This window comes from Tachypleus tridentatus, chromosome 9, assembly GCF_004210375.1.
Source record: "Tachypleus tridentatus isolate NWPU-2018 chromosome 9, ASM421037v1, whole genome shotgun sequence".
Classification (NCBI taxonomy): domain Eukaryota; kingdom Metazoa; phylum Arthropoda; class Merostomata; order Xiphosura; family Limulidae; genus Tachypleus; species Tachypleus tridentatus.
In genome coordinates this window covers 77921601-77949441 of record NC_134833.1, presented here as the reverse complement: position 1 = coordinate 77949441, position 27841 = coordinate 77921601, and the positions used below count along the sequence as shown (strand labels likewise).

The window sequence follows — 27841 nt, the reverse complement described above, 5'->3', positions numbered from 1 at the left end:
AACATGATATTGGCTGAGCTTAAATGTGGTTTGGGAACATTTAAAACAAAGCGCTAAATAAGAATTTCTTGCCTTCACCGAACTAGTGTCATTTAGGCTTAAAGACGAAGAATTTGCTCAGAAATATACAATATAAATAAGAAACATAAAAGAGAGAGAGAGAGAAACAGAAGCCATATTTTTGACATGACAAACCCTAATAGAAATGCATATAGCTCAGCTTTAACTAAGAAGCGATTTGTTAGATATACACAAATAAAATTAGTTAGAATTGTCACAATGCTATAAAGTTCAAAACAAACAATTTAATTTCTGACCACAAAAAATGCCACACATAATAATAAAAACCAAAAGAAGAGATAGATATAGCTCAGACGACTACCATGGATTATAGAGAAAAACGGACTAAGATAATTGTACTCTTCAGTAAGGATACATGAAATCAAGTCGAAAGGCAAATATACAGGGGCGTAGATCCTGGGAGGGATGGAGGGTATACATCCCCTCTTCATTTTAGGTGGGGGGTATGGTGCATACAATCATCCCACCCTACAGTTTGGTCTGCTGACTTGTTTTATTGCATCACAGGCCGACAAACTGTGTTTGCTCTTGTGATTCTCGTGTTCTTACCAGTCGAATTACATAATTAGGCCTAGATGTAGGCTTTTTCAGTAGCCGAAACGTACATCTTTAATATAAGCGTGCTTCTAAGCTTTTCAATCTAAGTTATAGTTCATAACTTCGTGAGTATTAGTCAGTAGGCCTAAGTATACATCCAAGTATCGTGGCAACAAGATTACTCTGTGACCGCATGTTTACAGCTTTCAGGTTCACGTAATCAGTGATTACCAATTTGAACAGTCCACATGAGAGGTTTCAAAAATCATCCCCCCCCTCGGTGGTAAAAAAATCTACGCCCCTGCAAATATATATATATATGCATATACCTCAGGATAATTGTTTAAAATGTTCAAATTATAAAGATAGGAAATAATATTTCAGTCGCTATAGAGCCAGTCAGGATTAAATATATCACAGCTGAACTTGGGCAATACAGAAAATATATGTTAAATGATTATATTTTAATTTGTGAAGTTTTGCATACTTTATCAAACCAGAAAGCTTGTCTAAATTTTTAATATAAAGTCTCACTGATCAATTAGTTCAGCCTGGTCTGTTTCGTAGATTTTCGTCTGAAAGATGAGATGAACATTTATACCAAAACCACACATGTTAAAAACAATTATTTATTATTATTACAAGCAAAAGAAAAATAAAAGCCGTTTTCAGATTAAATTAATAAATATATATATTTTAATTTTCACTCTATTTACTCTTTAATAATTATCCTGAATATATTTTTCTTTTAAAGGTACATTTTACAACTAAATAATCGGTACTCACCGCAGCCTCACTATGCTCAACCAAGAGGAGAAGATATAAACTTGTGATAAATAGGTAAAAAATACTTTTTCCAATTTCATTTTGTCAAGAGCCGAATGGAGCGGCAAACTAGAAGTTTCTTGCCGTCCAGCCACACTCCCTTATAATTTCACTCGTCAGCCTCTCATTCCACGACCGTCTAGCCAGGAAGAGCTCACCAGTTAAAGAAACTTTCGAATTTTTCTGCCTCTTGCGAGAAGAAACGTTTCACCTGTTTGGAAATGATTCTCGTTTTTGCACTTATTTATTATATTACCCTTCTATAACGTGATTACTTTTAGTTTTATATCTAAATATTCTTACTTCGAAAGCAAATTTACCGAAATGCGACAGGAGCGTCTTCTTCCTTGAGGTACCGTGATTGTAAACATTAATAACTTACTGTAAGTAGGTAAAGTTCGAATGATTGACGTAAGCTTATCCAATAGAGTGTTGTCCTATGACAGACTTTAAATTTATTTTAATATATTTTAATTGCTAACATTTCAACCAGAATATTAGAAAAGTTGCTGTTTTCGATTAGTCACAAACTTGGCTTTATATAAACTGCAAAGTTAACAAATAATAACGAGAGAAGCTATGTATTCTAATATTTAATATTATAAAAGTGAAAGTTTTGGTCACGTGACAAGCAAAATCCCGCCCAAAAAGGCCAAAGACTACGATCGAAAACTGTAGGCTACCATCGCTTGCGGTGGGCCACGGGTTCGATTGGTAGTTTGGTACTCCAAAAACGGGTTGGGATTTTGACGTTTGCAAAATACTTCTATTTTTAATTCTAGTCTGTAAATAGCAGCAGAACTTTGTTGTAAATGTTCAGAAAAATTGCTTCATACTAACTTATCGTCAGTAAGGCAGAGAACTGTAGTATAATTTGGGGGAAAGTAGATTAGGGTGGTAGCCCTCTCATGATATAAGAGCCCCGAAAATTATGGAGCAGAAATCTCAACATTTTTGTGCAAGATCAAAGTTCAAATGGTCAGTAGAAACTTGTGTACTTTTCGTGTAAATTATTATAGTGTCTGTACGAAGCTTTGAAGTTGATATATGTGATGTTCATTAGCGGGATTGGCTCGTTAATTCCCTATGAAAATCTTAATATTTTTTGTAAGCATTGAAAATAAGTTCAAAATATTTAAAATTATATTTTTCCTCTATTTCAGGGCTTTTGTTTTAGGCGTACTACTTTTCCAAGTTTTGGAAATACAAGCGGTAAGTTCAGTAATTAGATGAATTTAGTTTTGTTGATTATCATCATAGAAAGTTAGCTTTATAGTTTGATGTATGGAATACTCCTGTAAAATTATTACAGAAAGTATTAATTTCTATAGTTTAGCGTCAAATTGAGAGTCTTGTTAAATTTTAATGCAAAAGTCATTAATCAAGTTGTGTGTGTGTGAAGAGTTGCTTATCATTATACTCTACACAAACCATGAAATGAGCTACAAATACTCGAACACTGTAAGGAAGAAAATGTAAACATTTCGCTCATCTATTGGTCGAAACACTGATTTTAGTTTTCGTTTTATGATAGTGATTTTAATTATATTCATAGCTTCACCATGTAGCTCGTATACATCTCTGAATAGTTGGAGGTTGTGTGATAATAATAACTTAAGGGAGAAAAGTCGTCTGCTACTTTTTAGCCTCCAGTGTAGAGTAGATTAGAAACATCATTTCTAAGAAAAAAGATCATTCAGGTAGCAGCAGTCATAAGTTTAATTACATAACACATACTATTTGACGGGTTTTCCAAAGTGTTAATGAATATTTTGCAAAATAACGTGAAAAATGTTTTTATATTTTCGTATTAAAAAAAAAAAAAAGACAGAAACTTATTCCTTAGTCGCTCCAGGTTAGCGCATGCGCTCAAACTGAAAAACGAGCTGTTTCCTGAACATCACAATAATAGTACATTTAATTAGATATAGTTATTACCAGGTTAATGTTTATTTTTATCTAATTAGATCGGAATTCAATAGTAATAACATACACGTTATTTGGACAATTCAACCTTTTCTTTTCTATGAACTTACATACTTTTTTAGGAATAGATTGGAAATTTAAAGGAATATCCAATGAGATAGCTAACGTCTGAAGGTATTTGAAAATATAGTTGAACATGTTTCAATAATTTTTTAATATTGTTTATATATGATCATAAAATATCCTGTTATTGAGAGATATACAAAAATATTTGTCACTGAAATATTTAATATATTTTACCTTTCATTGTGCCAAAAACATCGTTTTTTGTTATCATTGTTATCATAGTAACACGATGTGCCTGAAAATAAATTACATTTTTGATTCCACTCTTTTAATAAATGATGTTACTTGTCTTTATTCTATTTATAATTTAGATCATTCAAATAATTACACAAAATCTGCATTACGAGATTCGATTTGAAAATTTATCAGCTTTTAGTTGAAATAAGTTCACATAATATTCTCCCTAAAATGAAACGGTTACGTCCTATATGTATTTTTAATGACCTAATGGAAAACTAGCATTATGAATATGTGTGTGTGCGTGTGTGTGTATACTTGTTATTATATAATAATATCACAACATCTAGTACTACGTTATCTAAAATCTGCTGGAAAGTAGCACATATAATTTCTTGTTTAACCACTTGTGTGAATTTTCTCCATGTTGTAGAACTTCAAAAAATCGGACTTATCAGATTGTTAGGCTGTTTTGAAAAAAACTTCAAAAAATGTGTTACTGGATATTATATTATTCTATTTATCAGATTTGGTGTTCCATGGTTTAAAATTAAATTTTCTTGGACTATTAACGAAAGATCTTTCTTCCTTTCCATCTTGGAGTAAGTTTCGTATAGGTATATACGTGTATGTTTCTAAACTCTCATAACGTATTTTTATTTCACAGTTAGGTATTTGCTAATGTCTTTTAATCTTATTTCTCTGCTTGTCAAATCAGCAGAAGTATTATAGGTTTTTAATTTTTACCTTTCCTTTATTCAAAACTATACACATAGTTATATGTACTTTCTACTTAATATATGAGTATCTGCAGGATTAAAGAAATTAAATAACTTGGCATTATGCCAGATTTACTTAATAGTTGTGGAAATGAGCCATTGACTTTAAGTGTTGTTACCAACAGTACTTATGATGACAGTTTTAGTAAAACCTTTATTGCATTTTTTAAATGAAATTGTCTTATGCCTATTAGCGAATATAAATACGAAGCTCTTATTAAAAAATAACATTTGTAACGAATCTGTAACTGTTTCATGTAACAGTAATGAAATGGAGCCTAATATAAATTTATCATACAACCCAATAGACGTCCAAGGCATTTGTTTCTTAAGAACCAATATATTATAACCTATAGTATATACTATAGCAATTAATGGTTTTGCAATTATTCTTGATTTAAAAAATAAATTATATTTAATATTGCTATAATACAAAGTAAATGTTATAGAGTACAATTTTATTACTATTGCAATACCAAACAGATAGTGGAGACAGGAATAGTATGTTTAATCACAGTACTAATAGTTTGACAATGACCTTTGTTACTAAAGGCAACTGATAATTTATTAATGCTACTGTAGTTACGGAATGATTAGCTGTGTCAATTACACTATACTGCTGTTAATATCGAGTTTATTTCACAAAGTGAATGACATCAAACATACTGATAAAAAACCCAACACAAATGGTTCCCAATTCAACTTACATTCAGAAACTTTTTGTTATGGTCAGACTAATATCAAATGTTTCGACAATTTCACGTTATAGTCAGGAAATGCTTAATTTTTAACATCGGCTTAAGGATAACATATCGTAATAACAAAAACTTATGCACAGTACAGCTAATTGCTAACAAAATCCGGGGGAAGAGCAGTGTGGTTTATTTAAAAATATAAGCCTGCTAATATAAATACTAGGATCAAAACATGGAATTTAAAATCAAGTTCAGATTATTGGTAGCAACTTTCACGCTATTTAATAGTTTAGGTTCCTACAGAACTTAAACCATAAAGCTCTTATTTTTTACTGAAAGGAACAGAATTTTCGTGTATCAAATACCATTTGACAACTTTAAATAAATTAAATGTGAATAGACATATTGTCTAAAGAAATATTTTAAAACCGATTAGGATTGGATTTACTTGTGATATTCATTGCCTTACGCTGAATAAGTGTTTTGGGAACGTGTTCCGAGTCGAGTTCAACACAGTGGATGTGTGTTAACCACTAGCCACATTTCTTTGTAGGAAGGTCCCATACAGTTAGCTTTGTCTTTCCCTTTAGTATGTAGTGAAAGGCACTGGATTAACCATACTTAGATGCAGGAAAATACCACATAATTAGCTTGTCTTTCCTTTTGGTATGTTGTTAAAACTTGTTAATGAGAGTTAATTATTAGCCATATTTAACTGTAAGAATAGTTTCACTGCAGTTCTGATTTGCATAATACCTGTGTTTAACTTTATGTCCATTATAAGTGTATTTGTTTCTCTGTCATGGAGTAATTTTTGTTAGTAGGGAGCTATCGGCGCTAGCCGTCCCTAATATTAAAGTGACAGATAGACTAGGGGTAAGGTAGCTATTCAGCATCACCCATCGCCAATACTTGGAATATTCTTTTATCAACGAATAAGGGGGTTGACCGTCTCATTATAAAGCCCCAACGGCTGAAAGGGTGAGCATTGTCGGTGAAAGGATTCGAGCCCCAGACCCGCAGGTTGCGAGTCGAGCGCACTAACTACCAGGACATGCCGGACCCAGTGAATTTTATTTCAATTAATTCAAGAAGTGGATTTACTCCAAGCTCAGTTGTTAACGCTATGTCAGTGAAAGTCGGTCTGAATAACACATAACAACCTTAAATTAAAGACCAGACTGTTCCAGTGTATTCTAAGATGATTTTAGTCGCGAGTTTCAGATACCAGAGTCACATGAGGTCAGTTATAACTGTAATGTGTGAAATATGAAACTTGGAATCAGAAGTTTGTGAAGAAGTAATTTTTATTATTTGTTTTTCGTTTTTCAGCGTAATATATGACTACGTGTAATATCTATAAAAATCATGTAATTTTTTAAAGCAATGTATACATTCACGTTCAAATTTTGTATAAACATCAAGAATTATTCTCAAATCCGCCTACAAAGTTAGAAAGTGCGAACAATGGTTGTAAAAAAAGTGAATACAACATGTAATTAACATAGAAGCTTAAAGCGTCGAGTGTTTCATACGAAGACAAATATATCTACACATCATTAATATGATACGGAAGGTGGATTGATGCGTACTATCACAGTACTCAACTGCTGTTACAAATACGTACATGCTAGACATAAGCAAGCCTTTTGGGAGGTCACAGTTCAGACCTAATTCCTCAGAACGGACCTACGTCATAGTAACGAGCACGTTATTGAAATATTCGTATTGCACGAGAAAAGATTACAATAAACGTTCCTTCTAGAATCAAAGAATTCTAAAATATATTTACCCAAACTGTTACGTTTAAATTTTATCTTAATCTCTAGAACAGTAAAACGTATTAGCATTTGGTAGTTGTAGTGGTTTATGTACAATAAAAACTCTACCAAGTAAAGTCGATATAAAGATGCCAATATATGACTATGAAACCAACTTCTCCTAAAAGTAATTTAAACTTCCATAATATCATAATATAAATAAGCTGATATATATGTGTGATATTATAAGAATAAAACTATGAGATACGGGAGCAAGCATTCCATATATATTTATATGTTGTCATGTAAACAAATATACTATGACAAATCAAAAATGCAAACAGTTATACCATAAACAATTTAAAAATGTAAATAAAGAAGTTAATACTTACTTTCTGTATTCAATTAAACGTACTTTGTAGCAGACACGTTTGTACGTACTGTAGAAATGTAATATGTCAGGTTACCTTTTCTTGTTATAAATCATTCATTTAAAATAGATTATAGTTATTGGAGTAACAGAAGGGCACACAAAAAATAATTAAATTATTTTGCACATTTTGATAAAAAGCATATAATACAGTACTTAAAAAGTTGTTAAGGAAGCGTGACCTTTAGACCTTTTACACATATGGTTAAGTAATGGCGTGCTTCAATTATTAATTTAGAATATTTCTTTTTTCACGTTTTTAGTTGTTGTTCTCAAACTGAAAATAATATAACACGCTGACTATAATTCTTGTCTGCTTTCATTAAAAAACTCAAAGACAATTTTCTTTTAAAAGATAAGCAGACGTCTGTGACACTATGATCGTCCAGACAAACACATCATTTTTTTTGTTTCTTTTTTTTTACTGGTGTTTATTTCGATTAGCTTGTTATAGTTATGTGCGTCGAAGGCGTTGAATAAATTACAACGTTCTCAACTCGTACTTATTTTCACCTACGTAACGTCTGGTGCCCATGCAGAGCTTGCCCCAGAATGAAAAAAAAAAGAGAGAGAGAGACCCTTTACTTGAACTTCTACAGGACTTAAGCGGGTAACCTTTAACAGAAGGCAATCAGATTTTCAACATCTTAAATCAAGTTCCTTGTTTGACACTAATGTTTCAGGAGAAGTTTGTTGGAGGACACCCAACTCTTTCAGTAAGTTTCCAATTAGGAGACACCCACAAATTGCTCATTATTGTATGTTATCCCACATCTACTATGGATCGACAAGAAAAAAACGTTTTCTAATACTTCGCAAACAACAAACAACTTTCAACCGTCAGTATCGGGTGTACTGATATGTTACGTCTCTTTTTTTAAAAAATCTGCCCATGATATAAAAGGTTCCATTTTGTAGCAAGTGACCTTTTATGTAATAACTCTATTATAAGAGAACTTCACACCCTAGAGAAGAAGTGGTTTGATATAACAATTTTCTTCTAACAAATTTTTATATCCAATGAAAAAACAGATTTGCAGCAAGTGTATTAATACTTATAGAATGTAACAGCTTTTTGTAAAAGATATATTTACATCCTTACATCCTTCGAAAAGATAGATAATAACGATTAAATAAGAAAATGTAGTAACTTACAATGTTACTACCGTTTCGGCCCGGCGTGGCCAGGTGGGTTAAGGCGTGCGACTTGTAATCTGAGGGTCGCGTGTTCGCATCTCCACCAAACATGCTCGCCCTTTTAGCCGTAGGGGCGTTATAATGTGACGGTCAATCCCACTATTCGTTGGTAAAAGAGTAGTCCAAGAGTTGGCGGTGGGTGGTGATGACTCCCTGCTTTCCCCCTAGTCTTACACTGCTAAATTAGGGACGGCTAGCACAGATAGTCGTCGAGTAGTTTTGAGCGAAATTATAAAAAAACAAACAAACGTCCTCCTCATTCTCACCTTATATTTCCTTCTTGTGTAATTTTCTTTATTTTGTAAATTTAATTACTATATTTGTAATTGAAAGATAATAAAATATTTTTGATTTGATATAAAGATGTGCGTGTGTGTTTTCTTATAGCAAAGCCACATCGGGCTATCTGCTGAGTCCACCGAGAGAGGTGCAAAGATATTTTAACCAGATAAACAAACAAGTAATAACAAGCTATAAGTAATTAAATATATGCAGAAACAGTTCGATACAGATATAAATACATAACTTTACAGACAAGTACATAAATATCTTTACGTTATAATAAATATAACAGCACCTAATCGAAATAATTATTGTTATTAATGAATTATTGAAAAATGTTTATATTTTTAACGTTGTAGAAGTGAAGTTTGTTTTCATGGGTGTGAAAATAACATGAGCACTTAGTACTTATTTCATGTTTCAAAACATTCGTCCTCAACTCCATGTCATATCGGGCCCTGAAATATTACTATGTTAGTTTTAAAATTTCTTAGCATTTTATTTTATTCGTTACTCTTTCAGTAAATGATAATTTCTCAAATTTGATGTATTACAGCGAACTCCTTAAGTACTATCGCAAACCTCCAGGAAGAGGAGGGCCACAGTATGGAAACCTCTGCCATATTTTACTCACTTTGTTTAAATTGTTTAAATTAATTGTTGAACAACAATTAATTGTAATTAATTAAAGAAACAGCAACATTTCTTTCTTTTTTATCGTGAAATGTTTGTTAAAAATCCTATGATTTACACAAATAAACATTCCTTTTCTAACTTTGTGTTTATTGTCTCAATGCTAATTGTTTGTGTTTGTCTTTGTGAGAAAAGAATTCTTTGAATTTATGAATTTAAAATCTAGTAAAAAGTGTGAACTTCTAACACGTTCACTTTTCCATTTTTCTTGGAGGCCCGGCATGGGTTAAGGCGTTCGACTCATAATGTGAGGGAAGTGGGTTCGAATCCCCGTCACACCAAACATACTCGTTCTTTCAGCTCTGGAGGCGTTATAATATGACGGACAATTCGTTGGTAAAAGAGTATCCCACGAGTGGTTATGACTAGCTGTCTTCCCTCTGCAAAATTGGGGACGGCTAACGCAGATGACCCTCATGTAGTTTTGGGCGAAATTCAAAATTATCTATTTTTCTTAAAATTTATCAGTGAAAGTTATTATTCGTTCTTTTTTTCTTTAATCAGTAAAACGTACAAGAAATTCGCTGCTCCTTCATAATTAAAAGTTGTTAAGCGTCTTGACTTTTCTCCTCAATCATCAAAACTTGTTACACCTTTTTCTTTTATCATTAAATCTTGTTACAAATTTTCTTCACATCGATCACCAAAAAAAATTAAAAACTCCTCATTGCGTTATCCATTGTACACTCTACCTAAGTTAGCTAAAATGCGTCATGTTCGATCTGTCATTAAAACTCTACTTAACATTATTCATAATTAGTAGAAACAAGAATTTATTTTACTTACCTAGACTTCTAGAGCTTGAAAATCTATTTCTCATCCTTTTTACCTTAATAAAATAAAACATGCTTTGTTACCTTATATATGCCAAGTGGGTTAAGGTATTCGACTCGTAATATGAGGGCCGCGGGTTTGAATACCCGTCGCACCAAACATGCTCGCCCTTTCAGACGTGGGGGCATTATAATGCGACGGTTAATCACACTATTCTATGGTAAAAGAGTAGCCTAAGAGATGGTGGTGGGTGGTGATGACTAGCTGCCTTCCTTCTAGTCTTACACTGCTAAATTAGGGGTGGCTAGCGCATATAGCCTTCGTGCAGCTTTGCGCGAAATTCAAAACAAACAAACAAATCTTATATATATTGATGTGTTTACTTCGATTAAACTAACCAGTATTCTTTCCTGGGATATCTAGTAATGAAATTTATTAATTTATTTTTTTTAATGTAATGAAGAGTTGTGACAGTCATTACTCTTAAATCTCTGAGGGAAAAAAACGTTTCTTTGTCAGATTTATGCAGTATGTTGTCACTAAATCGAGCAACTTCGTGTAATGTATTCTTCTTTTTCATTGTTCTAATAATTATTTTAATTCTAAACACTTTAATAAACGTATATCTCAATGTTCAAATACGTACTCTTTCCTCAGGCTGGAGAAATAGTTATTACTAGAATCAATACCTTCATTTTATTAAATCTTTTATCAACTTAAAATAGTCATTGACAAATTTAAAAAAAACGGTATGATATTCAAATATACAATATTGAACAGTTGGTTACGATCACTGGTGTAGCAATTATGTTTCTCATTTTTAGAAATCGAAAACAATAAATGTGTTTTACTCAATTAATCTTTATACAGCATACGATGTTATGATTAACAACCAACATGACTTTCTCCATGATGCAGCACATTAATTTTCCGTAGCTCTCCTTGCTGTTATTTTTACATACGTTGATATGTATGAAATCGTTGTTGTTTTTCTCCTATGGTATTTCTCATCAGCATAAGAAAAGTCTTATCATCATTTATAATTTCTTGTACGGTGTTTGTGTTTCGAAGATTGTGAGAATGACAAGAGAAAAGAAATAACTTGTTGAACAAACTTTTTAATTACCTGAAAATAAAACATCCAAGTTTACAAAATTATTTATATGTTAAATGTACGACATCCAAACATTTATATTGGCTCTACTTTCATCACACACACTATATAGTACTTGTTCAAAAGACTACGATTACTCTTTTATTTTAATTGCAACTGGTTAAAGATAAACATAATTCAATAAAAAAGAAGGCATGGTGCATCTGTACAAATGTGTGTGTGCTAAGTAGCCGTGTATCTATTTATTTACTTAGTTTTACGTTGTTAAATTATCCTATTTATTTGTTTGTTTTTAATTTATATTTATTTACTTCATTTTTGGTTTTCGTTTATAATCCATTTTCTTTTTCTCATAAGTTCACATAAAGTGTTATCTGCGTGTAGCCGTCCCTGATTTTGAATTGATAACATTAATGATTAAGCTAGAAGAAAGGTAGCTACTGAACAGCATCTACTTCTAGCATTTAGTTCACTCTTGTCTGATCAATTAATAGAATCTGACCTTTATTCTTGTAATACATCCATGCATGATATTAAGTTAGCCTAAAAGCATATAATCTGTCATTATGATTCATAAAAATATGTAAGGTTTCTTTGAATAATGCAAATTGGATTCTCAGTATCGATCAGTTTTAACAAAAAAGTGCATTTTTTCCGTAAAACGTTGATTTCGAAACTTGCACAGGTACAATTCTTATTTAAATCGCAAAAGTGTAATGCCTGTAGTAGTTCCATGTATAAACCGTGACAATGTTTTAACCAACGAAGCTTTATTTACATCTTCTAAGGTGATACACACCTCAAACATACAAAGGGCTCATTCAACTTATTCTGCTAATAATCAGGTAACCATCTTATTATTATACATAATTTTTTTATTTCCTCGCTTCTGTGTATTTACATCAGGAAAATAAATACATCACTATCATTATCACCCATCTATTGAATGTAATATAGTTCTATAGTTCACTTCATTATATATACGAAACATTTCCATTAATAGCCGTTTTTCTTGATAGGGCTTGCAATCTTTCTTTCTTGCTCTACGTATAAGATCTTTTTGTCATTGTTACCTCGACAATCTACTCTACTTTTTTTTATTCACATATAAAACATGTTCACCGTCACCACATCACGGTCTTCACGTTTGTTACACATGTAGTACTTGTTTGCAAAGAAATAGAACATCTACAAATGCTAAGTGAGCATGGTGAAAAATAGTAACGCCTATGTTTCTTTTCAACTTTAATATGTTATATGTAACATATATCCAAAGCAATTCTTTCTTGTTTCATATATAAGAGTCTCCATCATCAGTACTTATTGCATTTTTTTCTAATTTAAATGTGTTCATCATCACTACCCATGATAGTCTTCTTTCTTGTTGAATTTATAAAAAAAAAAATATTTTCATTACATATAACAATCATCTTTCGTAAGAGATGCTTCTCCATCAATGCTATTCATTTCAGTCTTTTTGTTCTTATTTCTCGTTTAAATAAAAATGTGTTTATCACCATTATTCATAACAGTCTTCTTTCTTGTTACGCATGTAAAACATGCCAGTCATCATCACCTATGAGTGTGAGGCTTCTTTTTTTCTTTTATATGTAAGCAGGAACTATCATCACTATACATGAAAGTATCTTGTTATGCGCATATGATGTGCTAATAATGGCTTTCCATGTCAGTATTATTTCTTGTTTGTTGTGTAAAAGGTTATCAGGTTTTATATGGCTGCTATTCTTTAAATTAGATGTCTTTAACTTGTTGGCGACAAATTTAAACAATAAACGAACAGCACACAGTCCACTTGTTTAAAAATAATATATTCAACTCAAGAGGATTTTGTGCTGACGGTTTGTTATTGAAATCTATTGCCAACAAGTCACAGACACAAGCTGTAAAAAATTGTTGGGCCTATAACGCCCGATAGTGACGAGCCATTCAATATTATACAATGGTAAACGGTAGTCAAAGAAAAAATGGATGCAGTGAAAAAGGCCTATATATGCACAGCTGATAGTGGTGGCGAAAATATTGTAGATTACAACCACACTATATAACTACGTCAACTGACTTTGATAAGTAGTTAGATAGAGGTGAGAGACTTGGGCTCAAATATAGCAATCTAAGAAAACTACAAGATCTGGAGAGAGAGAAAGTGTCGGCAGAAAAGAGAAAAAAAGAATAAGAACTAAAAAGGAGGAAGAAATAAGTTAGAGAAAGTAAAGGTGAAAGAAGAGAAGTTAGACTGCATGATCGTGAGTTTAGCCAAAAAGAGCATCTTTTAAAGTGTAATAATTGCAGCTTGTATTGTAATAATAAAGTAGAGAAGATAATTGGTCTTATAAAATATGGTTTGAAAATAATGGAATAAGTCTGTGTGGACGTTTGGCGAAAAAGGAAATTATTTAAAGATGTGGGTACAACTGTGATAATTAACTGTGTAACAAATGTTTGTGTATACACTTGACTTGTTTTAATATATTATTTCAAAACAGGTGAAGTGTGTGCTATTTATTTATCGTTGAAATTTATCGTAAGTCACGGACACCTACTTTAAAGAATCGCGATCCTATGAAACCTGACGGATGTACCTATCATCATTATCCATAATAATCAGTCCTCTTTCTTGTTTCATATTTCAGCCGTATTTCTTTTTTTAATAAATGATAAATCCCTATCACCACTACTCATAACAGTTATTTTTCTAGTTTCTCGTGTATGATGTATTCATAATTACAGTATTATTTACTAATTCTTTTGTTTGTTTGTTTTGAATTTTAAGTAAATCTATTCCAGAGCTACCCGCGCTAGCCATCCATAATTTAGCAGTGAAAGACTAGAGGGAAGGTAGTTACTCATCGCCAACCCTTGAGCTACTCTTTTACCAAAAAATAGTGGAATTGACCCTCACTAATATTGCCCCCATCACTAAAAGAACTAATATGTTTAGTGCGACCGGGATTTGAACCCGCGACTCTCAGATAGCCATGATGGTTTTATGAATCAGAAGTGTCGACCATCACTATTCATGATAATCCTCTTTCATAAATAACAAGATAGCAAAAGGAATGGGAGTTAAAAATTAAAAGATATGTTTTACTTTTCGGTAAACGTTGACATTTGCGTCATTAACAAGAAGAGAACAAATATGTATTTATACCAACAAGCCTTTTTATTCAATACTCTAGCTCGTCTCGCAGAATACTATTGTTTGTGATGATGGAAAAGTCAACATTTGCAAAATATTGAATGTCTAATTTAATTCAAGCCTTATATTCTTTTAGTTGTTTTACATAAATTATTTACTTTTCTGAAACATTTCGTATGTAAAACGCGTTCATTATTATCTTTGCCATCATTCATATCCATTTAATGTTTTAGTAGTTAAAACATATCGATATTTATTTCAGTACTTTATGTTCAACAACAAAACCAACCATAGTTTATCTTGCACTTTAGGTTTGTTTGTTTTTGCGTTAAGTTCTAAAGATATCTGTACTAGGTTTATTCTACGAAGAATAGTTTGTTACGTGAGGAAGTGGTATCCGTTTCAACTTAAGTGTAATCTGTTGTTGTTGTTTTTTGGGGTGTTTTAATGTGTTCCTTTCTCTTTGACTGAAAGCTGCGTACACGACTGTGTCAAAATACCGAATATGTAGGCTAGATATTAGACACAGTGGCTCTTATTAGCGTAAAATACAGTAATGGAAACTTTGTAAAATAGTACTAATAAAATAATGTAACAATATGTCACAGTAAGGTTGATAATAATCGAAATAAACTATTTGGTGGCCCAGTACTGATATGCAATAAGAACAGTATGAATAACGTCATTTTATCTATATAAATATCTTGTATACTGTTGTTAAAGAGGTATATTTCTCAGTACCACAGCTCATCAAGCCTAGCGGACTGTAGTAAAGTGTTAGTTGAAAAGCTATATCTAGCAGTTGTTTATGAAATAATAAGTGGTGGCCATGGGTTGTACTTGAACGTGTTACAAATGAAACTTGAGAGAAATGTAAACATGCCTGGTAAGTGCCTGTAGTCAACACTAAAAAACACCACGAAATCTAAAACGTTATTCCTGTATATGTCATCAAAGAAATAGGATAATACTATAGTTACCATCTAGCATAGCTGATTAAACCAAGGTTAGACCACATAATTGTGCTGTTTTTGTTTGTAGGTACTTATATTTGTTTAATAATAACTCTTGCTTTCTGTCAACGCAAAAATAAATGTTGCATCCTATGTTTTTGTTCTGTTAGTTATCTGATTATTTTTTATTATATTCAACAATTGTTAGGCTTCATTTCGAAATAGCCTAAATGACATACAATAAAAGTACTTTAATTTTGGTTACATGTAATTGTTACTAAAATGGAGTGACTATATTCATGATATATGTAGAGGGCAGCGTGGCCCAGCGTCGTGTTTTGGGCTCGTAATGGAAGGTTGCGAGTTCGAGGCTTCCTCATAAAACGTTGTTGTGACCCTTAACTTCAGTTATCTACCTACATCTGCTTAATCGATATCAACAGAACAGGCATCCTGTCTGGGAACATGTGTCACTATTTTTATCCACTTGTGCCGTTGAAATCGGCCCTTCTATACGTCGTCTAGGTGGAAAATGGATTTGGCTTTGATATGTGTGCTTGTGTTTAGCTTTCGTCTAGTTCTTCTCCTGCCAAATCAACGTTTTCATCGACCGTTATAAACCTAGAGTATCCGTCTATCCCACGAAGACGAGAATCTTACGACAGTGAGGAATTTTCTCCAGCCTTCAATCACTGCTGACTTAACATGTATTTGTAGTCACTAGAATTCCTTCCCACAAGTGAGCTGCTCAGCCCCTAAAAGCAGAGCTCATCTTTTCGCAGTTTTCCTCAAAGGCGTCGACCTTACTATTACACCTGAAGAAATCCAACATTCCCTCGAACACAAAGTTTCATCAATTCACTGGATCCGCTCCAGAAAAGCTGGCAGAACCTATCAGTTCATGAAGATCATCACACTATCCACACCAGCACTAGATCTTATCTTCAATCATGGATGCCGTTTCCAATGCGTTTACTTCGAAGCCGAAAAGCCTTACAGGGGTAATTGTTACAGCCCCATCAAATAATAGACAATTTCTTAACCCTTTAATCCAAATGTCACCACACGCTACCTCGCCCACTACGGACCAGTTTACCCAAACAAACCGAGAAATTTCCACCATTTCCTGGAATAGGTCCGGCATGGCCAGGTGGTTAAAGTACTCGACTCGTAATCTGAGGGTCACGGGTTCGAATCTCCGTCATATCCAAAATTCTCGCCCTTTCAGCAGTTGGGGCGTTATAATGTGACAGTCAATCCCACTATTCTTTGGTAAAAGAGTAATCCAAGAGTTCGCGATGGGTGGTGATGACTAGCTACCGTCCCTCTAGTCGTACACTGCTAAATTAGAGGCGGCTAGTGCAGATAGTTCTCGATTAGCTGGAAATCAAAAGTGTAACCCCATCAACAAATGTTATCAATTTATCATCCAATATACATATGCCAAGCTCCTCGCAATTTCAACGACATTTACTGCCAAATTTCAACGACTCCGGGCCCACATACCTACACCCATCGATCCTATATCACCTGAAGACTTCTATCACTTTAACTCAGCCTACCATGATTACAGCAAGGACGACAATTACGATCGTGCTTTTCTAAGCTTACGACATGCAGAAAGTAACCATCTTCTGAGAAACTAACCCTCGTCTTTTCAACCACTGATTTTCTTTTCGTTCAGGATGTTTCTCTGGCGTATACCAGGCATACGTTTCAACATCTGGACAGTGAAAGTGGGTTTTTTCTGGGTACTCTCGTTTCTCCCCTACTGCAAAATTCTTCTACTTTGAATATATAGTCCCTGCCACCAGAGGCCGCTTTGTTTGAAACGTCTGGGTCTTCGTTATTTATATTTCTCTGTACTCCTCGTGACTACTTGAAGCATCTTCAAATCTGCCATGTCAACATGATCTTTGTTAGATAAGCTAAAACTACAAAACATCAAGTACATCTCACACCACCATCACAAGATATTTAAGCTACTGAGAATACCCCGCCCCGGATAATCCCCGGAGGTTTTACCTCGGAGGATCCGATACTAAAATTCCTGTCACGCATTTTTTTCCTCGGTTCTCATTTAAGATGTTACACTAAAAAATAAAATTCTGGAACAAATATTTAGATACAGCATCATTTGAATATAATTTCCTTTTCTTTTTATCCTTAAGCAATCTCGCTAATTAAAAATTAAAAGGAAAGATATTGACAGCAAGTGATATAACAATGTTACAGGCTAATATTACACTTTTTATTCTTTTTAAAAGGTATTAGATGTATCGATTATTTGAAATTAACCACAAAGCTACACAATGGACTATCTGCCAACCACGTGTGTCAAAACCGGATTTCTTGCTGCGTGAGTTCACAGACATACTGCAATGCTACTGTGGCCCGAGGTTTGAGAATAATGACATAGTTCTTCTGATATAAATTTTTATTCTGTTACCACTTCTCTGGATAACGTTTTTAACTAAAGTCAGAAAATGTAAATGCCTTGACCTCAACTTATAATGTTTTAATTTCTGAGTGTTTTTAACACTCATGTTGACTGATGTTCAGACTAAGCTATAAGCTTTGAACAGAAACTGATTGTTTATAACTGGATATAAGTTCTTATGTCTCGAAATCATAGAAAATAACTTATTTGTCTACTTACTTTTTTATCATGTACTTTGTTACTCTTTTTATCATTTCGTCCTCTAACACAAAAACTTATGGTGTATTTTCTGCTGTGTACTCTTTTTTTTTACTGAAATTATGACACGAATTGTAAATTAGAAAGTAAATTAAATTATAAAAAGACAAATGAACCCAAAACTTGGTTTAATGCTCTTCAATAATCATATCAGTAGATAATAAAGAAGAAATAGAAACAACTTAATTTATTAGGCTAATATTTCAAGTCATCCTCTATGGACCCGGAATGAGCAGGTGATTTGGAGCGCTTGACTCATAATTTGAGGGTCCCAACAAACATGCTCGCCCTTTAAGACTTAGGGGTTATATAATGTCATGGTCAATCCCACTATTCTTGATGACGAGAAACCCACTTCAAATAAAAATGTAGCTCAGAACGGCTGGTATGGGTATCAACACTTTTATTGATAAGGAGATAATAACAAATAGCATTTTTTAATCTCAAGATCACTAAAACTGATACACAATTCAAAACAGAAATCCACAGCAAAATCACCCATACTGGATTATACATTCCCTGGGACTCAGCACCAGAAACAAAATAAAAACTTAACATAATAAGAAACCAAATAAACACAAACACAAAACTATGTTCACGTGATAAAATTAACGATGAAATTAACAAAATAAAACACTTCATCAACATCAACAAATTTCCTCAAAAAACTGTGGAAAAAATTACACGCACACACCTAGACCAACAACAAATCCCAAGATACAACAAACTACAAAATCTTACACTGATGCATACCATATGTTCCTGACATCAGCGAAAAAAAAACCCAACATTTGGAAAAAACTTATAACAAAACGCAACATTACAGCAAACACCAAATTTATTCAAAAACCAGGTACAAAACTAAAGTCCATACGATGTAAACACCACACTGACAAACACAACACCAATATAATTTATAAAATACAATGCAACAACTGCTACGACTTCTATATTGGAGAAACAAGCAGAAAAATGGAAACTAGATTCAAAGAACACAAAAAACACCTTCACACGTTTTTGAACACTACAAATCAAATAAACCAAACATGACTATAAAAAACACCCAGATACAAAGTAGAGAAATAAATATAAACAAACACAAAATCAAAGAAGCTCTACTTATACAGCAACTAAAACCAAATTTAAGCCAACATAAAGGAACATCTTTATACCTATAGTAGCTAATGACCTAACATCCACCTGCAACGCCCCCTACAATCCCGTATCCGTTTATGCTATCGTCCCTAAGACATGTGTCTAGCAACGGTAACTTGCAAACTCTCTTTCTTGACCTGAAGATGGCCTAGGAAGGTCGAAACGTTGTTCTTTCCTTATCAATAAAAGTGTTAATACCCATTAATAGCCGTTCTGAGATACAATCTCACTCTTCGTTGGTAAAAGAGTAGCCCAAGAGTTGGCGGTGGGTGATAATGATTTGCTGCCTTCCCTCTAATCTTACACTGCTAAATTAGAGACGGCTAGCGCCGATAGAACTCGTGTAGCTTTGCACGAAATTCAAAACAAGCCAAACATCCTCTTTGAGCTGTTGCGTGCATAAAAATTTAAATTTGACTACTATAACGAGAAAGGGAAACGTTAAACACACGTTTTATGCATGTACATAGTACATAAACCATATTGACACAGGCACATACATCAGATACATAAAAATAAACAGCAATAAGCTCACCAAAATTACTAAGTTAGTATACATAGAGTCAGTGGCGGGGCTCAAACCCCTACTACCCCTATTTTGAGGGCCCCTAACCTTGAGACAGGCTCATACGTGGTGATTTCTTTCTTTTAAACTAAATATACAACTTGAAGTGTGTGCTTCCAGTGGATTGGTTGGTTTGAATTAAGCACAAAGCTACAACATGAACTATCTGTGCTCTGCCCACCACGGGTATCGAAACCCGGTTTTTAGTGGTGTAAATACCGCTGTATCACTGGGAGGCCTTCCAGTGGAAGCGTGTGACACTAATAAATAGAAAATGTTTGAATTTGTTTTCAAACTTCAGAAAAGCTGAAAGGCTTCAAACGAAAGCTAAAGTATCACAAAAACACGTCGGTTACTCAAACAATACAATCCACAAAAATCTGTTTTAACACACACTTACTTTCAATACTACTTTATAGAACAAACAAAAAGAAGATTTTATGAAATCTGGTGTAATATCTTCCTAATTCTGAACCAAGATTTTACTGATTTTTAACGATGATAGTTTAATGTAAATTCATTTAGATTAAGGCAAAAAAGGCAGAAGTTGTTTATGTTATCATAATCTGTCATATTTGATACTTTTAACACTAAATATATATGTCATACCATGTGACACTTAAAAAATATCATAATTTATGTTTATTTCTGTATATCTATATCGGAGGTCATTACACTGTCTCTTGTTTTTCCACATTTACTACTTTGTGTGATATATAATTTCAAAGCCATTTAAGCAAGACTTTTTAAATATTAACAGCGTAACAAAATTTATAAATGTAGATAATTTTCCAAATTTTAGTCTAAGTGATCACTTTATCAGTAGCAATTTTAAGTAAGATGAGGTAAATAATTTTATTTTGTATATAGTCTTTCGTAAAAAAGAAAGAAAACGTTGATTATTCGTATTTCGCTAGAAAATTAACATGAGTTTCAGAAATGTTCAAGTATGTTAACAACTTTAGAAACTAATTGTTATCTCTTTCTTATGTTTTATCACCGAAGTATGGAAAACATTACGTATATTTTAATTCAACCATCTGACAGGCCTTGAAACAGAAAAAGTTACCACAACTAGTTGAAACAAATAAAATCGAAAGTAACTGAACTGAATATTAAACCAGTTTTCATGTAGTTTTCTACCATTAATACTGGAATGAATGTTTTAAGACGTAATATTTATAGCCTTCTTCAAACGCAAATTAGCAAATGTATATTCTTGATTGCATTACATGGATCAGGATAAGATATAATGTACGCTAATCTAATGACCTTTTCAAAGACTCTCCGAACAGTTTTGTTTCGTAAATAAATTGATTTGATACGTTTAAGTAATTCCATACAATGTATTATGAATAATATAATATACTGTAACTAAGCTCTTTCGGTATACTTTTTTACATTCGTAGTTGGTCTGGCATAGCCAGGTGGTTAAGGCACTTGACTCTTAATCTGAGGGCCGCGGTTTGGAATCCCCGTTGCACCAAACATGCTCGCCCTTTCAGCCGTGGGGGTATTATAATGACGGTTAATCCAACTTTCGTTGGTAGTTATTGCAGATAGTCCTCGTGTAGCTTTTTCGCGAAATTAAAAAAAATAAACAAACAAACATTCATAGTTAATCAATTATGAAAGCAAAAAATACAGTTGTGATACGTTTTTTGTTATCATACTATTAATCGGCTTGTCAATATGCATTATAACATAACATTATGTTTTGGAAAAACGTGGGACATATTAGTCCATCTCGGGTGTTCCATCATTTAAACTAATCTGAAAAATTAATAAATAAAGTTTTAAAAATATTAGAGCCATCCGTTGTCATTCATTACCTCTGCAACATTCTTAATACCGTATTAGAAAAATAAAATTGTTCTACTTGAAGATGTGTCTACATGCCAAAATCTGTATTTGTGTCCCACCATTTTTATTGTTAAATATTGAAAAAAGATGATGCATTAACATTAACATTAACAACTTCCTTTATAATCAAAAACACTTCAATCAAATCTCTCTCATTTTTTTCCAACAGAAACCAAGCTAGGATATTTTAATCTCTCCTCATATGACAACCCATCCTAAGTTATAACGTTAATCCAGTTTGACTAAACTTCATTTCTAATAACCCTCTGCTTTCTTTCACTTTCTGCCACTCTTCTATTCAATTTGCTAAGTTATCCCCTATACATATAGAAATATTTTTACAAGCCTTATTTGTGGCATCTTTTCAAATACTTCCTGAAAATTCAGATACACTAAACTTATACCCTTATCCTCATCTACATCAATAGTAACCTTTTCCAAGAATGTCAAAAGATTTGTAAGGCAAGATTTTCCCTTAGTGAAACCATATTGACCATCCAATAAAATTTTAAACATTATTGTATGGCTTTGAAAGTATGTTTTAACAGACTTTCCAAAATTATTCATACAACTGATGCAAGGCTAAGGAGCCTATAAACAGTGGGATATTTTTAACTTCCCTTGAAAAGAGGAGTTGTAATAGTTAACTTCTAATCCTCTGGTACTTGCCTACTGTTCAATGAGTGGCAAAAAATAGTAGTTTTGGTTTTTTCTTTGTTATTAAGCAGAAAGCTATCAAAAGGGCTTTCAGTGCTCCACCCACCATGTGTGTCGAAACCCCGTTTCTACCAGTATAAGTCAAGCGACATAGCAATGTGCCACTGGGAGTGGGTCGAATGTAGTAGCAAGTGGCTTAAATATCCAATCCCTAACCTCTATCAAAACCCTAAGAGAAATATTAGCTGACCCAAAAGCCTAATCATTCTTTAAACTTCACAATTGTCTCTTTCCATCTCGAAAATGGTCGTTTTGTTTTCATTTATGAATTGTTCAAGATATGAAATACTGCTTAAAGATTCATTGGTAAAATCTCAAGAAAAGGCAAACATAAACGACACAATCATCTCATAAATACAACATATAAGCCTTCTTTTGCCATCGGTTAAGAGTTCTACCTCCCTTCATCTTAGCACTTTCTTTTATCTTAATGTATTTAAAGAAATCGTTTGTGTTAATTTTTCCCTTTCAACCAACTTTTTTTCAGACATCGTTTTTCATGTTCTATTTTCCCGATTCCACAATTTTCTTGAACTTCTATAATATTCTAAATCTTTCGTCATATCAGTCAACTTAAATTTCTTAAATTTGTGATGCTTGTCTTTAATTTTATCTCTTATACTCTTTGAAAATCAACTTGGGTATCTACTTACTGTTACCCTTCTTTTCTATATGAAATAGATTTATCTTGAATATTTAAAAGTTTCTGCATCTGGCCAGTGTCTCCAATAATTTAGCTACCAAATTCAGAACAAATAATTTTTGTTGCATCTCTTCGAAATTTGCGTTTTTTGAAATTTGAAGCCAAAATATTATTCATAATCTCCATATGCAGTAAAACGTTAAACCTAATACAGCAATGATGACTTGTATCAAGATGTTTCTCATTTTCACCCTCTCAACTATTTCTACATTAGAAGTTAACAATGAATTTAAAATATCATTGTTTCCAGCAAGTTCCTTGGCAAATTAGTAAAAAACACCTTGAACAATTTCCAAAAACCTTTCTCCCTCATGGTTTGACTCTAACTTGAAGTTAAAATCAATCATACTTATGATTTTGTTAATAGCTGAATCTTAATCTTACTGCAAAATTTCTCACTATTTCATCAGTGCTATCTTTTGATCTGTAACAAATTCCTACTGAAAGCCTTTCCCATTTATAACCAGTCATAGAAACCCAAATAGATTCAAAATGACGAAAATGTAGTATTAAAGCAGCCTTCGTATTTTTACTTCCTTCTATCTTCTTGAATATAAACCCACCAAATAAGATTTATTTATTATTATTATATTTGATAACTGCTAGGAGAACATGATATATACAAGTAATTAAAATAATTTGAAAAAGAAAAGAGTGATGTAGGGATCGCAATACCAAAAATTACAGAAACAAGGTAGGGATGAATACATAAAAGCCGTACCCTGCAGAAGTAGAGAAATATTTCAAATAAAATCTTTTTATTACAGCTAAATGTCGATTTCCTTTCATATGTATGAATTCAGGATACTAAAGTGAATATAATGCTATGAAGTCTTACAATGGCAAATTCCCAACAGCTTATAACATTGACTCAGTGGCTACTTATTTAGGTATTTTTATATGGTTTTGTGTATCCATTCCCACCTTGTTTCTATACCTTTTGCCTTTGCCATCCCTACGTCATTCTTATTTCTCTCAAAATTTTTATTTCTTATTTCCCCTTTCTTTTAAACAATACCAGTGAATATTGATGAATGGCAGTTACTATGGAGGCAGCAGTGTTAATGTGGCGTGATTAGTTGTCTTGATGTACATCGTGTTTTGAAGTAAGTGAAACGCTATAATTTTTGTACACTCTCAAATAAATATGCAATATACTGCTGTATAAATCGCCGCAACAACATCAAGGATTGGAAAGCTAGTCCTTCTGACGTCAGAATCAGACTTATCAACAGGACATTTGACTCTTACACTACTCCTGGTTCTCTACCATAGCGATGTTTTTGGCTAAACGGAAGGACATAATAGCTTTTGAAAACCACTAAAATCTAAGTTTGGTGTTTATAAAAGTATTTTAGATTGTCATAAGAGATATCTGAGACTATGATAAGCAATACATAATATACATAATATACAGAACATACATAATATAAATTACATACATAGACCTTTTTGTTTTTTGACCCATTCCTACATACTTCGCACTGCCTTATTTAGTGATATTTGTTCCTTCATACAGTTTTTGGCGGATAAGGGGCCCTGGGACATATTATTTTTGGTATATAAGACAAGTGTTACTTCACGGTTAAATATACACCTTGGTTTATAAATGTATGTATATTTATAATTAAACTCTATTTTTCATATTATATTTTTAATTCTTAATCCTATTTTAACAACATAAATCTTCCTCAAAAAAGTTTTATTCATATTCATAATAAAATTTCAAATCGCACTCTCAATGTGAAAGAAAAAATTTTAAAAGCTTATTTCCTTCTAATAATCCATTTTTCAACAACTTTATTTACATATTGTATTACAGAAAGAAAGAAATTAGAGCGCCCCTTACCTCGGGCCCTCTCATTAATTCCCTGCTGTGTACAGTTTTCTAAAACTAAATGGCACTTTCCCAAAAGTATAAATGTTTACGGGTTTCAGCTTTAATCTGCGATATTTTAGTGTTATGATTACCTACTTTAAAAAAAAAAAAAAAAGACAAATATGGCGAATGAGTATAGATATATAAAGTTATAATTTTTCTTTTAACAAAACCAGAAAAAACGAAACGTACATCATGCAATGTTTCGCTGGCGTTCACTCTAACACATTATTCTCACATAACAGTTACTGTGTGTATTTTCTTACAGCAAAGACAAATGAAGCTATAGAGGAGTTGAATGCCTGATGTTAGCATCGTACACTCGAATAGTTGTCGCTGTCGCTCCACGAGACAACAACAATTATAACAAATCACGTCACAAAACTCATGTTTACACACTGCCTCTGTCTTGATAAGTAAATTTCCTTTATATTTGATTTTATTTACACTTTACTGTCATTTAAGAGTGGCAGTTTTATTAATAAAATATCATAAAATACATATGAATCTATTTTTTTTGTTTTTCTTCAGGTTTTTCAGTAAACCAAAAAACCAAGTAAATTGTTATGAAAGTTTGAAATGACTTTTTTACCTTCAATTACTCAAAATTTCCTCAAATAAATATTTTTTATGTGTGTATTTCCTTATAACAAAGCCACGTCGGGCTATCTGAATTGAACCCCTGATTTTAACGTTGTAAATCCGTAGACTTACCGCTGTACTAGCAGGGGCCGTTTTTTTATGATTTTACTCATTACTTGTGTCTTATGATATAACTTCTTATGGTGAAAGATATATATATATCTACTTCTCTCGCCCTTTGGCTAAGGGGTGAGTTATAAGGAAGATAACTCTAAAATTAACTGATCGTTTCGACGAACACAGCGCAGGCAGCCAATCATGCAACGTCGTGATAAAAATAAACAAAAAAAATATATAGTTTTTTTCATTGTTTTAAAACATTTTCTTTCGTGAGTTTTTTGGTTTTCGTGAAATTGAATGACCTAAAAGGTATTCAAACTATACTTTTCGCGAAACTACAGGAATAATTCTCCAGGGTGTGATCTATGTCTAATTTTAGAAATGAAATAAATAGAGAACTCGGATGCATTTCGAAAGGCTTAGCTACACAAGCCTGCATGTAATATATCTGATCATCATACGTGTTTCATAGAACTAGAAAGAAATATCTCAACATATATTTTCTCATCGCTCGCCACAATTATCTTAATTTAAAAATTCAAAAATATATTATTTTTATCAAGTTTTCAATGAATAGATTGTATAGTCGTAACATTTTGTTTGTTTTTGTGCAAAACTACACAATAAGCTGTCTATGCTCTGCCTACAATGAGAAATCGAACTCCAGATTTTAGCATTATAAGACCTTAAAAACTTAATGCTGACAGACTGGTGGCAAAAAGGTTTGTAAAGTTTAATAAAATAAATCAAATATAAGTATTTTATGCTGATCATTAACTAAGTATCTGCACATTTTCCGCCATATATATATTAAGTGAGCAAAATATGTTCAAAATATAAAGAGATTTTAATCTGTAAGTGTTTCCGTTTACAACACTATAAATTCCATAACCAAAACGGCGTTGATCGTTTTAGTTTTTGTTTGTATCGTGAGATAACTGATATTATTTCGAGAGAAAAGTGGAGGGGGTAGGTACTTGATAAACTAAAGTAGCTTGATGTCTTCCAGACTTCATCTTAGAGGCACGTTTTCATCTGTCACAGGTTCTGTTCATCTGTTGTCCCCTGGTGGTAAAGGATGAACTGGCACAACCAAAGAAAGAATTTTAGTTTAAACAAATCTAGCGTTGCTTAGACCTGTAGACATAATTTTTCGTTTGTTTATTTTCTCTGTATGTGTGTGTGTGATAAATGCAAGAGTATGTCATATTTATGACTATTTCAACTTTGAATGTTCGAAAAATAACTTATTCCATTTCACACGAGACTAGAGTGTATGTCTAAAGATTTAATTAGCCGCATGATTTGTGATGTGTACGTGCCTGTGTCCATTGATGTTGATTGGCCCATTTATTTATATATTTACAGATACACGTTAACCAATGTATAATTGTGCTCAAAACTGTATTTAACAACATTTACGCGTATCTGTAGATATGGTTAACCATTGTGTATTACTTATTTTACGTATATTTGGTCTACCAATTAGCCCATGTACTATGCCTACAAATACTGATTAGCTTATATGTACGTGCGACTAGGGTAGCTGTTAGCTTACGTGTATATATTCTACAGTTACGGGTTAATTTACGTGTATTTGTGTTCATAGTTATGCGTTAACCTGTATATGCTGTGTGTAGTATAATACCAATTAGCAACATTCACCTATGTGACTAAGGATTCTGATTAACTTAGTTGCACTACTTCCACAGCTGATTAGCTGGCCAGTGTATAGCTTCAGATAATCAGTCAGCACACATGCACTTGTAGCCAGGGGTACTGGTTAGCTACTAAGTCCGTCTTACCAGGGGTACGTATCCAAAATTTACTATATCTAGAGATAACCAGTTAGCCAAGAATACTAAGAATATTGGCTAGCCCAAATATGCTACATCTACAGATCAGCCAACATGTGCTAAAGCCATTTGTCCCAGATTTACTATAACTAGAAACAATCAATTACCCCTATTCACATGTTGCTAAAAATACTGCTAAGTTCAAGTGTAAGTTTGACTACATAAGTCTATTAGCTGACGCTTGACTCAGCTCTTAG

The 27841-nt window shown here is 32.8% G+C and overlaps 2 protein-coding genes across 2 annotated transcripts in view; one reads left to right on the top strand and one right to left on the bottom strand.

Annotated features, from left to right (window-relative positions):
- The window catches only part of LOC143225550 (uncharacterized), a 107480-nt gene extending 105666 nt beyond the window's left edge, over positions 1–1814 (bottom strand). Inside the window, exon 1 of the mRNA XM_076455203.1 lies at positions 1405–1814. The gene's annotated coding sequence lies outside the window, so the exon portion shown is untranslated. The remainder of the gene's footprint in view (positions 1–1404) is intronic.
- A 312-nt stretch (positions 1815–2126) lies between these two features.
- Positions 2127–27841, top strand: part of LOC143225549 (uncharacterized) — a 127792-nt gene continuing 102077 nt past the window's right edge. Inside the window, exons 1-2 of the mRNA XM_076455202.1 lie at positions 2127–2421; positions 2607–2655. Of these exons, the coding sequence (XP_076311317.1) occupies positions 2375–2421; positions 2607–2655 (96 nt within the window). The 5' untranslated portion in view covers positions 2127–2374. The remainder of the gene's footprint in view (positions 2422–2606; positions 2656–27841) is intronic.